General features: G+C 47.5%; 1 protein-coding gene across 5 annotated transcripts in view; it reads left to right on the plus strand.

The window, feature by feature from the left end:
- LOC142663395 (uncharacterized) overlaps nucleotides 1-14432 on the plus strand; it is a 62383-nt gene that overhangs the window by 3408 nt on the left and 44543 nt on the right. For 3 of the 5 annotated variants that reach the window (XM_075841996.1, XM_075841999.1, XM_075841995.1), the window contains exons 2-3: nucleotides 13104-13207; nucleotides 13322-13477. The exons of 1 other annotated variant lie outside the window; for it this stretch is intronic. In XM_075841996.1, coding sequence (XP_075698111.1) covers nucleotides 13130-13207; nucleotides 13322-13477 — 234 coding nt within the window. In that variant the 5' untranslated portion in view covers nucleotides 13104-13129. Of the gene's footprint in view, nucleotides 1-7576; nucleotides 7660-13103; nucleotides 13208-13321; nucleotides 13478-14432 lie in introns of those variants that run through there. One more of the 5 variants, XM_075841997.1, reaches the window with a different exon arrangement.

Below are 14432 nucleotides of genomic sequence, written 5' to 3' on the forward strand. Positions count from 1 at the left end.
TTCTCGTGACATGTTGTACTTTATGTTAGTGAAGAAATTTGGTCGATAAATTCAATATTTATTTGTGAAAAACTTTAAATTTTAGCAAAAATTACCATTTTTCTAAATTTAAATGTGTTTGCTTGTAAAACAGATATTAATACCACACAAAATAGTCACTAGTTAACATCCCCCATATGTCTACTTTATGTTTGCATCATTTTTTTTCACGTACTTTTATTTTTCTAGGACATTACAAGGCTTAGAACTTTAGCAGCGATTTCTCATATTTTCAAGAAAATTTCAAAAGGCGATTTTTACAAGGACCAGTTCAGTTCTGAAGTGGCTTTGAGGGCCTTATATATTAGAAAGTCCCCATAAATCACCCCATTTTGAAAACTGCACCCCTCAAAGTATTCAAAACCACATTCAGAAAGTATTTTAACCCTTTAGGCGTTTCACAGGAATTAAGGCAAAGTAGAGGGGAAATGTACAAATTTTAATTTTTTTTGCCGCAATTCATTTGTAATAAAACCTTCTGCGTTACAGATTTTTTTTTTACCAGAGAAACGCAGCTCAATACTTATTTCCCAGATTCTGCAGATTTTAGAAACATCCCACATGTGGCCCTAGTATCCTAATGGACTGAAGCACCGGCCGCAGAAGCAAAGGAGCAGCTAGTGGATTTTGGGGCCTCCTTTTTTTAGGAATATATTTTAGGCACCATGTCAGGTATGATGAGGTCTTGTGGTACCTAAACAGTCGAAACCCCCCAAAAGTGACCCCATTTTGGAAGCTACACCCCTCAAGGCATTTTTCTAGGGGTATAGTTAGCATTTTGACCCCACAGTTTTTTTGCAGAATTTAGTGGAATTAGTCTGTGAAGATGAAAATCACCTATTTTTCTGTGGAAACATAGAATTTTTTCATTTTTACCAGGAATAAAGGAGAAAAAGCACCCCAACATTTGTAAAGCAATTTCTCCCGATTACGGCAATACCCCATATGTGGTCTAAAACTGATGTTTGGACCCACAGCAGGGCTCAGGAGGGAAGGAGCGCCTTTTGGATTTTGGAGCGCAGATATTGCTGGATTGGTTTTCACTGCCATGTCGGGTTTGCAACGCCCCGGAGGGACCAAAACAGTGGAAACCCCCCAAAAGTGACCCCATTTTGGAATCTACACCCCTCAATGAATTTTTCTAGGGGTATAGTGAGCATTTTGGCCCCTCAGGATCTTTTTTAGAGCTAAGGTGACCAAAAAACAGCGATTTTGGCGCTTTAAATTCTTTATTTATTACAGCGTTCACCGTGCGCAATAAATTCCGTTTTACTTTATTCTGCCGGTCGGTACGATTACGCCGATACCATATGTGTATAGTTTTTTTAAGTTTTGCAGCGTTTGCACAATAAAATTACGTTTCTATAAAAGAATTTCTTTTCTGAGACGCTGTTCTGAGCCGTAACTTTTTTGTCAAAAAAGCTGTGTGAGGTCTTGTTTTTTGCGGGACGGGTTGTAGTTTTTATTGGTACCATTTTGAGGTAAATGCGACTTTTTGATCACTTTTTATTTTATATCTTGGGAGGGGTGGTGACCAAAAAATAGCGATTCTGACATAGTTTTCCATTTATTTTGTTTGTGGCGTTCACCGTGCGGAAAAATGAACATTATAGTTTCATAGTTTGGGTCGTTACGAACACGGTGATACCAAATAAATAAATGACTTATTATAGGAAAACAAAAACTGATTTTGACACTTTTTTTATAAAATATTTTTATTAACTTTTTTTTACTTTTTACACTTTCATTTTTTGACCTGCAGCTCTGATCGCTGCTAGAATACATTGCACTACCTAGGTAGTGTAACGTATTCCAACTGTCAGTGTGACGTCACAGTCACTCTGACAGTCTACGAGGATCAGCAGAGGCTGATCCTCATAGGCTGACATACATGGCAGACCCGGGGGCCGTTGTCTGGCCCCCGGGTGCCATCACAAGCATCAGCAGCCCCCACGATTGAATGGGGGCTGCTGATGTGCTACAAACCCCCTACATGCGGAGATCGCAATCGAGCCCCGCATGTAACGGGTTAATTGCCGAAATCAGCGGCGATGAGCCGCTGATCGGCAACACTGGAGTGTCAGCTGTCAGGGACAGCTGATCTCCAAGTTCCCGATGCACGCTGTCGCCGACAGTGTGCATTGGGATCGACACAGTGACTTTCTGTCACTCTGACAGGAAGCCTATCAGGACCAGCCGAAGGTTGGTCCTGAAGGGCTTCCGTCCATGGCAGACCCGGAAGCCATTGTTTTGCTTCCATTTGCCATACTAACTATCGGCAAACCCCGCGATTTCGGACCGGGGTCTGCCGATATGTTAGAAACCGTCCAAATTCGGTGATTTCACCCGATCGCCGAATTTAAGGGGTTAATTCGCCAAAACCAGCGGCAAAGGACCGCTGGTCGGCAAGAGTGGAGTGTCAGCTGTCGGCGACAGTGTGCACCGGGCCCACTCAGTAACTGTACGTCCTTGTGCGCGAAGACACTGGCAGCAGGGACGTACAGTTACGTCCTGGTGCACCTAGGGGTTAATATATTTATATAAGTTAATCATGTCCCCCCTTAGTCGTCTCTTTTCAAGGCTAAATAGGTTTAGTTCTATTAATCTTTCCTCATAACTTAGATTCTCCGCGCCCCTTATTAGCTTCGTTACTCTTCTTTGTATTTTTTCTCCTTTCCATGAACTGGAGCCCAGAACTGGACTGCATATTCTAGATGAGGCAGCACTAATGCTTTGTAAAGTGGTGATATTACATCCCTGTCCCGCGAGTCCAGGCCTCTATAATACATGACAATATCCTGCTGGCCTTTGAAGCAGCTGATTGACATTGTGCTGTTATTTAGTCTATGATCTACAAGTACATCCAGATCCTTCTCTACAAGTGACTCCCCCAGTGTAGCGCCCCCTAGGACATATGATGTTGCAGATTATTACACCCAGATCCTTTTCCACAAGTGACTCCCCTAGTGTAGCGCCCCCTAGGACATATGATGCTGCAGATTATTACACCCAGATCCTTCTCCACAAGTGACTCCCCCAGTGTAGCTCCCCCTAGGACATATGATGCTGCAGATTATTACACCCAGATCCTTCTCAACAAGTGACTCCCCCAGTGTAGCGCCCCCTAGGACATATGATGCCTGCAGATTATTACTCCCAGATCCTTCTCCACATGTGACTCCCCCAGTGTAGCGCCCCCTAGGACATATGATGCTGCAGATTATTACACCCAGATCCTTCTCCACAAGTGACTCCCCCAGTGTAGTGCCCCCTAGGACATATGATGCTGCAGATTATTACTCCCAGATCCTTCTCTACAAGTAACTCCCCCAGTGTAGCGCCCCCTAGGACATATGATGCCTGCAGATTATTACTCCCAGATCCTTCTCTACAAGTAACTCCCCCAGTGTAGCGCCCCCTAGGACATATGATGCTGCAGATTATTACACCCAGATCCTTCTCTACAAGTGACTCCCCCAGTGTAGCGCCCCCTAGGACATATGATGCTGCAGATTATTACACCCAGATCCTTCTCTACAAGTGACTCCCCCAGTGTAGCGCCCCCTAGGACATATGATGCTGCAGATTATTACACCCAGATCCTTCTCTACAAGTGACTCCCCCAGTGTAGCTCCCCCTAGGACATATGATGTTGCAGATTATTACACCCAGATCCTTTTCCACAAGTGACTCCCCCAGTGTAGCTCCCCCTAGGACATATGATGTTGCAGATTATTACACCCAGATCCTTTTCCACAAGTGACTCCCCTAGTGTAGCGCCCCCTAGGACATATGATGCTGCAGATTATTACACCCAGATCCTTCTCCACAAGTGACTCCCCCAGTGTAGTGCCCCCTAGGACATATGATGCTGCAGATTATTACACCCAGATCCTTCTCTACAAGTGACTCCCCCAGTGTAGCTCCCCCTAGGACATATGATGCTGCAGATTATTACACCCAGATCCTTCTCTACAAGTGACTCCCCCAGTGTAGCTCCCCCTAGGACATATGATGCTGCAGATTATTACACCCAGATCCTTCTCCACAAGTGACTCCCCCAGTGTAGCGCCCCCTAGGACATATGATGCATGCAGATTATTACACCCAGATCCTTCTCCACAAGTGACTCCCCCAGTGTAGCTCCTCCTAGGACATATGATGCCTGCAGATTATTACACCCAGATCCTTCTCCACAAGTGACTCCCCCAGTGTAGCGCCCCCTAGGACATATAATACATGCAGATTATTACACCCAGATCCTTCTCTACAAGTGACTCCCCCAGTGTAGCTCCCCCTAGGACATATGATGCTGCAGATTATTACACCCAGATCCTTCTCCACAAGTGACTCCCCTAGTGTAATGCCCCCTAGGACATATGATTCTTCAGATTATTACACCCAGATCCTTCTCCACAAGTGACTCCCCCAGTGTAGCGCCCCCTAGGACATATGATGCATGCAGATTATTACACCCAGATCCTTCTCCACAAGTGACTCCCCCAGTGTAGCTCCTCCTAGGACATATGATGCCTGCAGATTATTACACCCAGATCCTTCTCCACAAGTGACTCCCCCAGTGTAGCGCCCCCTAGGACATATAATACATGCAGATTATTACACCCAGATCCTTCTCTACAAGTGACTCCCCCAGTGTAGCTCCCCCTAGGACATATGATGCTGCAGATTATTACACCCAGATCCTTCTCCACAAGTGACTCCCCTAGTGTAATGCCCCCTAGGACATATGATTCTGCAGATTATTACACCCAGATCCTTCTCCACAAGTGACTCCCCCAGTGTAGCCTCCCCCTAGGACATATGATGCCTGCAGATTATTACACCCAGATCCTTCTCCACAAGTGACTCCCCCAGTGTAGCGCCCCCTAGGACATATGATGCATGCAGATTATTACACCCAGATCCTTCTCCACAAGTGACTCCCCCAGTGTAGCTCCTCCTAGGACATATGATGCCTGCAGATTATTACACCCAGATCCTTCTCCACAAGTGACTCCCCCAGTGTAGCGCCCCCTAGGACATATAATACATGCAGATTATTACACCCAGATCCTTCTCTACAAGTGACTCCCCCAGTGTAGCTCCCCCTAGGACATATGATGCTGCAGATTATTACACCCAGATCCTTCTCCACAAGTGACTCCCCTAGTGTAATGCCCCCTAGGACATATGATTCTGCAGATTATTACACCCAGATCCTTCTCCACAAGTGACTCCCCCAGTGTAGCCTCCCCCTAGGACATATGATGCCTGCAGATTATTACACCCAGATCCTTCTCCACAAGTGACTCCCCCAGTGTAGCGCCCCCTAGGACATATAATACATGCAGATTATTACACCCAGATCCATCTCCACAAATGACTCCCCCAGTGTAGCTCCCCCTAGGACATATGATGTTGCAGATTATTACACCCAGATCCTTCTCCACAAGTGACTCCCCTAGTGTAATGCCCCCTAGGACATATGATTCTGCAGATTATTACACCCAGATCCTTCTCCACAAGTGACTCCCCCAGTGTAGCTCCCCCTAGGACATATGATACTGCAGATTATTACACCCAGATCCTTCTCTACAAGTGACTCCCCCAGTGTAGCTCCCCCTAGGACATATGATGCTGCAGATTATTACACCCAGATCCTTCTCTACAAGTGACTCCCCCGGTGTAGCGCCCCCCTAGGACATATGATGCATGCAGATTATTACACCCAGATCCTTCTCCACAAGTGACTCCCCCAGTGTAGCTCCTCCTAGGACATATGATGCCTGCAGATTATTACACCCAGATCCTTCTCCACAAGTGACTCCCCCAGTGTAGCGCCCCCTAGGACATATAATACATGCAGATTATTACACCCAGATCCTTCTCCACAAGTGACTCCCCCAGTGTAGCGCCCCCTAGGACATATGATGCATGCAGATTATTACACCCAGATCCTTCTCCACAAGTGACTCCCCCAGTGTAGCGCCCCCTAGGACATATGATGCCTGCAGATTATTACACCCAGATCCTTCTCCACAAGTGACTCCCCCAGTGTAGCGCCCCCTAGGACATATAATACATGCAGATTATTACACCCAGATCCATCTCCACAAATGACTCCCCCAGTGTAGCTCCCCCTAGGACATATGATGTTGCAGATTATTACACCCAGATCCTTCTCCACAAGTGACTCCCCTAGTGTAATGCCCCCTAGGACATATGATTCTGCAGATTATTACACCCAGATCCTTCTCCACAAGTGACTCCCCCAGTGTAGCTCCCCCTAGGACATATGATACTGCAGATTATTACACCCAGATCCTTCTCTACAAGTGACTCCCCCAGTGTAGCTCCCCCTAGGACATATGATGCTGCAGATTATTACACCCAGATCCTTCTCTACAAGTGACTCCCCCGGTGTAGCGCCCCCTAGGACATATGATGCATGCAGATTATTACACCCAGATCCTTCTCCACAAGTGACTCCCCCAGTGTAGCTCCTCCTAGGACATATGATGCCTGCAGATTATTACACCCAGATCCTTCTCCACAAGTGACTCCCCCAGTGTAGCGCCCCCTAGGACATATAATACATGCAGATTATTACACCCAGATCCTTCTCCACAAGTGACTCCCCTAGTGTAATGCCCCCTAGGACATATGATTCTGCAGATTATTACACCCAGATCCTTCTCCACAAGTGACTCCCCCAGTGTAGCTCCCCCTAGGACATATGATGCTGCAGATTATTACACCCAGATCCTTCTCCACAAGTGACTCCCCCAGTGTAGCTCCCCCTAGGACATATGATGCTGCAGATTATTACACCCAGATCCTTCTCTACAAGTGACTCCCCCAGTGTAGCCCCCCCTAGGACATATGATGCTGCAGATTATTACACCCAGATCCTTCTCCACAAGTGACTCCCCCAGTGTAGCTCCTCCTAGGACATATGATGCCTGCAGATTATTACACCCAGATCCTTCTCCACAAGTGACTCCCCCAGTGTAGCGCCCCCTAGGACATATAATACATGCAGATTATTACACCCAGATCCTTCTCCACAAGTGACTCCCCTAGTGTAATGCCCCCTAGGACATATGATTCTGCAGATTATTACACCCAGATCCTTCTCCACAAGTGACTCCCCCAGTGTAGCTCCCCCTAGGACATGTGATGCTGCAGATTATTACACCCAGATCCTTCTCCACAAGTGACTCCCCCAGTGTAGCTCCCCCTAGGACATATGATGCTGCAGATTATTACACCCAGATCCTTCTCTACAAGTGACTCCCCCAGTGTAGCCCCCCCTAGGACATATGATGCTGCAGATTATTACACCCAGATCCTTCTCAACAAGTGACTCCCCCAGTGTAGCGCCCCCTAGGACATATGATGCTGCAGGTTGTTGGTACCCAGATGCATAACTTTACATTTATCTACATTAAAGGGATTGTCCACTTTTTAAAAACTATCAAGTAATACTAATTAAATATTTATTAATATATTTTTTAAATTTGCTTACCGTTTCACAGTTGTCGATGTCTTGTAATTCCGTGTAGTGTGACGTGACTCCGCCACTGCCGGAACTTTTCTCTCCCGCTGACGTCTCGTTCGGTACGAGCTCTTCTTCTGGTCTTCTTAATTCTTCTCTTCCGGATGATGTTGTCTTTCCCCTGCACCTGCGCGGTCTGACCTAATTATATTTTCACGCATGCGCAGTAACCTACAACATTTTGCGCATGTACATTGAAAGCAATTTCCTGGTGCATGTAAAATATGATAAAAATATTATTTTAGCTATTTAGATTCCGCTTGACTTCGGACATACACCCGAGTTCGACGCATGCTATTGGTTCAAAGCCTCCTCCATGCCCGCCCCGTTCCTTCTTTGATTACGCCTCAATGCGGGCACTATTTTATTTTCATTCATGTTATCCCTCAGGGCCCATGCGTTATTCTCCAGTGCCATTATCACTGTGGATGCCGTCTTTGCGGGGCGCGTGGGTACTGAGGGATCGCATGAACGAAAATAAAAGCGCTGGCATTGAAGTGTAATCCAGGAAAGAACGGGGCGGGCATTGAAGAGGCTTTAGACCAATACGATGCCTCGAACACGGGTGTATGGCAGAAGTGAAGCCAAATCTAAAAGGCTCAAACAATAATTTTTTGGCGCAGGCGCAATTGTATTAAAATTGTAAAAAAAAATTTACATTCAAATCACTTTTTTTTTTTTTTTAAATCCCATAAAGGGATTTTTCATTTTGGTTTTTATTTTTTAACTGTAATGTACTGGCATAGATCTATATATTGTACAAAGGCAGTTGTTAATGCAGACCTCCGTATGCCCTAACAGCAGGAAATATGATCAGACAGCCCTGGGGTCCTTCAATGGACCCTGGGTTCTCTGGCCATACAAGTTATGGGCTTTGATTGCATCACAGTTATTTTCTGTGACGCGATCAAAGTGCAGTCCCCTCTCCTTGAACGCCGCGATCAGCTTTTATCGCGGCATTCAAGGTGTTAACGGTGGAGTGAGGACGTTTCTCTTCTCTCCGCTGTTAGTTTGGAGCCGTGGCTGTGTATTACAGCCATTGCCCCGCTCCCGATCGCGCGCAGACACGGTCCTGTGTCGGCAACCAGTTAAATGTATAAAATTGTGAAAACCATAGGCAGGAGACAATAATATAACAAGACAGAAGCATTGCAATGATTTTTTTTTTAAAAAGCAGTGGAAAACCCAAGTGACGCCCAAACGCTTAGGGTATGTTCACACGCAGTGCCCAAACACGTCTGAAAATACGGAGCTGTGCGAAAGATTCTTCCTCTGTCTGCCAGACGCACAAAAGTCCTTCCAGGAGGAATGTCTCTAACTTGCAGAGGGTTCACAGAGGAGATGCAGGAAAGATCAATAATATGCTGTGGGGACTCCACAGTGTTCTCTGTTTCAAATGACCTAGACAAGGCATCGGCCCTCACATTCTTGTCGGTAGTGGAGTTCGAACCGGAACCGAGCAAAGAACAACGACCACCTGGCTTGACGAGGATTCAACCGCTGGGCCGTCTGTAGGTAGGTCAGGTTCTTGTGATCCGTGAAGACCAGGATAGGGTGGACTGCGCTTTCCAGTAGGTGTCCAGTAACTCCCGATCCCCAATCGAGTAGTTGCACTCTGAGGAAGAAAACCACTTAGAATAGTAGCCACATGCCAGTCTTGCCCTTCGAACCTTTCTGGAACAACCGTGCACCAGCACCAACAGAGGAAGCGTCCACCTCTAAAGAAAACTGTAGGGATACATCAGGGTGGTGAAGAATAGAGGCTGACGTGAAGGCTTTTTTTAAGGATTCAAATGCGGATTTTGCCTCCGGAGTCCACACTTTGGCATTCATACCCTTTTTAGTGAGGGTAGAGATGGGAGCTGTCAAATACGAGAAGTTGGGAATGAACAGCCGGTTGAAGTTGGCGAATCCCAGGAAGCGTTGTATGGCCCTTAAGCCTTGGGGACGTGGCCACTCCAGGACAGCCTTTACCTTCTCAGGGTCCATCTTGAGGCCCTGATCCGAGATAATATAGCCCAGGAAGGATAGAGACTTCTTTTCAAATACACACTTCTCCAGCTTGGCATAAAGATAATTCCCTCTTTAACGAAGCAACACCTGGCGGACATGACTGATGAGTTACTGGATCTGGGGAAAAAATCTAAATGTCATCGAGATACAACACAAACATAAAGGAGATCACGAAAAATGTCATTGACAAATTCTTGAAACACTGCGGGGGCGTTACACAGGCCGAAGGGCATAACCAGGTATTCATAGTGCCCATCACGAGTATTAAAGCAGTCTTCCACTCGTCACCCTGACGAATACGGATCAGATTTTAGGCCCCCCGCAGGTCCAGTTTAGAAAAAAAAATTGCTCCCCCGTATGCGATCAAACAGTTTCGAAATTAAAGGCAATGGGTACCTGTTCTTCACCGTGATCTGGTTGAGGCCTCGATAGTCAATGCAGGGTCGGAGGGATCCATCTTTCTTCTTGACAAAGAAAAACCCAGCTCCGGCCGGGGATGAGGATTTGCGAATGAAGCACCTCTCCAGATACTCTTTAATGTAGGCAGACATAGACTGGGTCTCTGGCAAGGATAGAGGGTACACTCTACCGCGAGGTGGGGACGACTCCGGAACCAAGTCGATCAGACAATCATATGCTCGATGTGGCGGCAAGGTTTCAGCTTTCTTCTTATCGAAGATATCAGAGAACATAGAGTAACAAGAAGGCAACCCAGCCAATGACTGAAGCGGAGGAGGCTGCGGTGGATGGATATGACCCAGACAGCGGTCGAGACACTTGGAGCCCCACTGGAGAACCTCTCTAGAGTTCCAATCCAGGATTGGGGCGTGCAAACGGAGCCAAGGCAAACCCAGCAGCAGGTTGATGGCCTTGGTCAAGACAAACAGGGAGATCAGCTCCCACTTGAAGTCTTAATGGCTTGGTCACAGACAAAACTGGGTCAGGCAATGGCAGTCCATCTACCGAGGCAACGATCAACGTCCTTTCCAGCAGGATAGTGGGCAACTGAAGAAGATCCACAAGGTCTTGGCAGATGAAATTGGCTGCAGAGCCAGAGTCCAGGTAGGCAGAGACCGGATGGGGCCTCTCGCCAGCAATGATGGTTACGGGATTGACCAGTTTGGAGGAGAGTTCTCGATTAAATGCAGTAGTGCCCAGGGTTGTCTATCCAACCAAACTTAGGCGTTGGGATTTTTTGGCTTCTGAGGACACAGATTCACGACATGGCCAGCGAGGCCGCAATCTAGACAAAGTCCAGATGTGCGCCTGCGCTGTTTCTCCTGGACGGACAATTTTAGCCGATCCACTTGCATCGGAATCTCGGGCAAAGCAGTAGGAGGCGGCAAGAGGGGTTGCTGGAAGTTGGGCGCCAGTCTAGGAAGCCGTCTCTCCTGACGTATCTCATGAGATCTCTCCCTCAGCCTTATGTCCACCCGAGTGGCAAGCAGAATCAGGTCGTCCAAGGCAGGTGGCAGATCTCGAGCAGCAAGTTCGTCCTTGATCTCGGGCGATAGACCATGCCAAAAGGATGCCACGAAGGCCTCATTGTTCCAGGACAGTTCTCCTGCTAGGATCCGGAACTGGATGGTGTATTCGCCCACGGAGGTGTCCTCCTGGCGAAGGTTAAAGATAGCAGTGGCTGCCGATGAGACTCGTCCTGACTCCTCAAAAACAGTCTGGAATAACCACGCGAACCCCTGGAAGTCTTGAGTCTCGGGTCCCTGACGTTCCCAGATAGGGTTTGCCCATGCCAGGGCCTTTCCGGAAAGTAGAGACCCGATGAAGGTGATCTTGGTTCCATCCGACGGAAATGCTCGGGCGTGCAGGGTAAAATGGATATAGCATTGGTTCAGAAACCCTCGGCACGTACTTGCATCTCCATAGAACTGAGAAGGTAATGGCAGCGAGAACCGAGGATCCGAACCGGAAAAGCCAGGAGGTGTAGCAGGAGGGTCGATCCAAGGAGCTTGCATAGAGGCAGGAAGGGAAGCAGCTAGTGTCCCTAGCTGCTGTGCCATGGAGTCTACTGCCACAAGATGTTGATCCTGTCTTGCACGGAGAGCCTGCATGGCTTGGGAGGGTGACATGCCCTTGAATTGACCAGCGGGGTCCATGGCCTGAGCATACTGTCACGATACACTGACACCCTCACATCATCCCCCAACTCAGCAGTTTTGCTTGGAATAACAGAAACAGGATTGGCCTTCCTTTTCTTGGACCCATTGACCCACTGTCACGATGCGGGATGTGGACCCACTGGGCTGTACCGCGTAGCGGGACGGCAGCTGACCAAACAGGTATAGTACAGAGTTTATAGTCCAGAGACGGTACCTGTGGCAACTAGGACAGTAGCAAGGCAGGCTCAGCTGGGACCAGGCGGCAGGTCGACGTCAAGCGTGGCGTAGCAGAACAGGCGTGGAATGCAACACGACAACAGCTCAGCACGGTACTTGATCTGGTTCGCACGAGATACAGGAACAGGGAACACTTGGGAAATGGAAGACACTAGGAGACCATTTGCAAGACAAACTTTGGGTAACGAACAACGCTCAGGGAAAGAACAAGAGGGCAGAGCCGCTTTTATAGTCCAGTAGCATTCTGGGCTTGATTGCAGACTTTGGTGCTTCACTGGGGGACGACGCTGCAGAGAAGACACCTGTCCATGGCCACGGCCGTCGAGGGGTAAATCAGAACGACGGGCCGTGGCCATAGACGTTACACCCATGTCTTCACTCTCCAGTTCAACCCCACTAACTTCTTGCTCAGTGATCAGCATGCTCCACTCAATTGTCTATCGCTCGCAGTGTTGCATTTTGCTTTTCCAGATCTCTAATTCAAACTTCCAGGCGAACAACATGCTCACATCTGCCACAGAGGTATTCACCCTGGAACTCCGGCTCCACTCCTGCATACATATGGCAAACTGCACTGTAGAAAACCTCCAATCTTGTTATCGATTATCCTAGTTGCAAAGAACTGTGAACAATTTAAATGTAAAAGAAGAGTACTTACAGGGATTTTTACTCGTCCTTTTAACTCCACTTATGCACAAGCCACTTGTTGAGCAAAGCTCAGAATGAAGTCCTGTTGTTTAAATTAAAGCACCTGCGACTAATTAGCCCCTCGCTTAATTAGATGCACAGCCGCAAAGAAAAAAGGGTATACTTACGTCCTAGCCGGGAAGGGGGAATATGGAGTTGGCTTTGACCCCTTATATGCCTCAGTCAACAGTGATCACGGCATCTAAGGTGTTAGAAAGAGGTGGTTGGACCCACTGCGACGCGATCACGGGGTGCCGATGGTTGTTATTGCAGCCTGGATGGGGGCCTAATGAAGGCCCTCAGGTCCGCCATCCTTCTGCCAGAGGAGGGCTTAATAGGAGCCTGTCAGAAACATGATATACTGCAAGACCTCTCCGTAATCGTATTAACCCACAGAATCAAGTTAGTGAGTGTACATTCGTACTCAGTCTCCCTCTGGTTTCTTTAAACAGGTCTTTTCCTGATTGACCTATTAGTGATGGGCAAGGACAAAAATCAGATGGCACAGAGACTATTAAACCTCACCTTAGAGATCATCTACCTGCTGACTGGAGAGGTGAGGGATTCTGGGAATTATATCCCATGTCATGATTTGTATTTTAATACATCAAGCACATGACGGGAGAGGTGACGGGAATGTATAAAGTGACATCAATGTCTCCATGTACAGGATTATATAGTAGTGAAGAAGAGAACTGAAGAGGGTGAAGGACGGAGCAGGAACCAGGTTCCTATCACGATGTCTCCACCTCAATCACTAATACATAAGAGAGATCAGGACATCCTGGACCTGACCAACAAGATCACTGAGCTGCTGACTGGAGAGGTGAGGACTGCTGGGAATACCGGGAGGGAGGGGTGTGGATGATGATGACGATAAGCTCGTGTGTGGATGATGACTACAACCTTGTGTGTGGATGACGACTATAACCTTGTGTGTGGATGACGACTATAACCTTGTGTGTGGATGACGACTATAACCTTGTGTGTGGATGATGACGATAACCTTGTGTGTGGATGATGACTATAACCTTGTGTGTGGATGATGACTATAACCTTGTGTGTGGATGATGACGATAACCTTGTGTGTGGATGAAAGGCACCAAAAATTGCTGAACAAACAAGTGATGTTTAACCCCTCTGATTGAGATTCAGATGAACACGTACTCAAGCTAAATGAACTAGTATTCAAGTGGCTTATGAAGTTAATCTTAATCATGATCTTCCATCCGTCATTGAAAGATCTCTTGGATTTTAACTGGTTAGCGATGCTTGACGGCTATGCTAGTCATGAACGGCTGGACATTGCTGGATCATGACGAGCAAAGACAACGTTCTAATCGTGTGGGCACAGCACAAACTGGAGCAGAGCAACGGCTCTAATACACAGCCGCAGTCCTGCTCTATCAGTGTAGATCATAGAAACCTCTGATCTCTGCCATTAACCCCTTGAATACTACGATCAAAGCTGATCGGGGCATTGGAAGGATAATGAGACTGGGGACCCACCTGTGATTGCATCACAAGGAATCGCTGGAGCTTCCCGAGGCAGCAGAGGCTCACACAATAGGACTCTCCCCGGCGTCCGCAAGGCCTTTAGAACTGACGAGTTACGTCACAGGGCCTACCCCAGGGAAGCTTCTGTGGCATAGCATCCCCGGGCAAAGATGCCAGCCGAGGATTCTGGCTGCTTTGAAAGCAGCAGGGGACTCCGGCTGCAATAAAGTTTTTGTGGTTGCGGGGATATAGGGTGCAGATAGTGTCTGTAGTCTCCAGCCAGA

The sequence above is a fragment of the Rhinoderma darwinii genome, chromosome 11 (genome assembly GCF_050947455.1).
Source record: "Rhinoderma darwinii isolate aRhiDar2 chromosome 11, aRhiDar2.hap1, whole genome shotgun sequence".
NCBI classification, from domain to species: domain Eukaryota; kingdom Metazoa; phylum Chordata; class Amphibia; order Anura; family Rhinodermatidae; genus Rhinoderma; species Rhinoderma darwinii.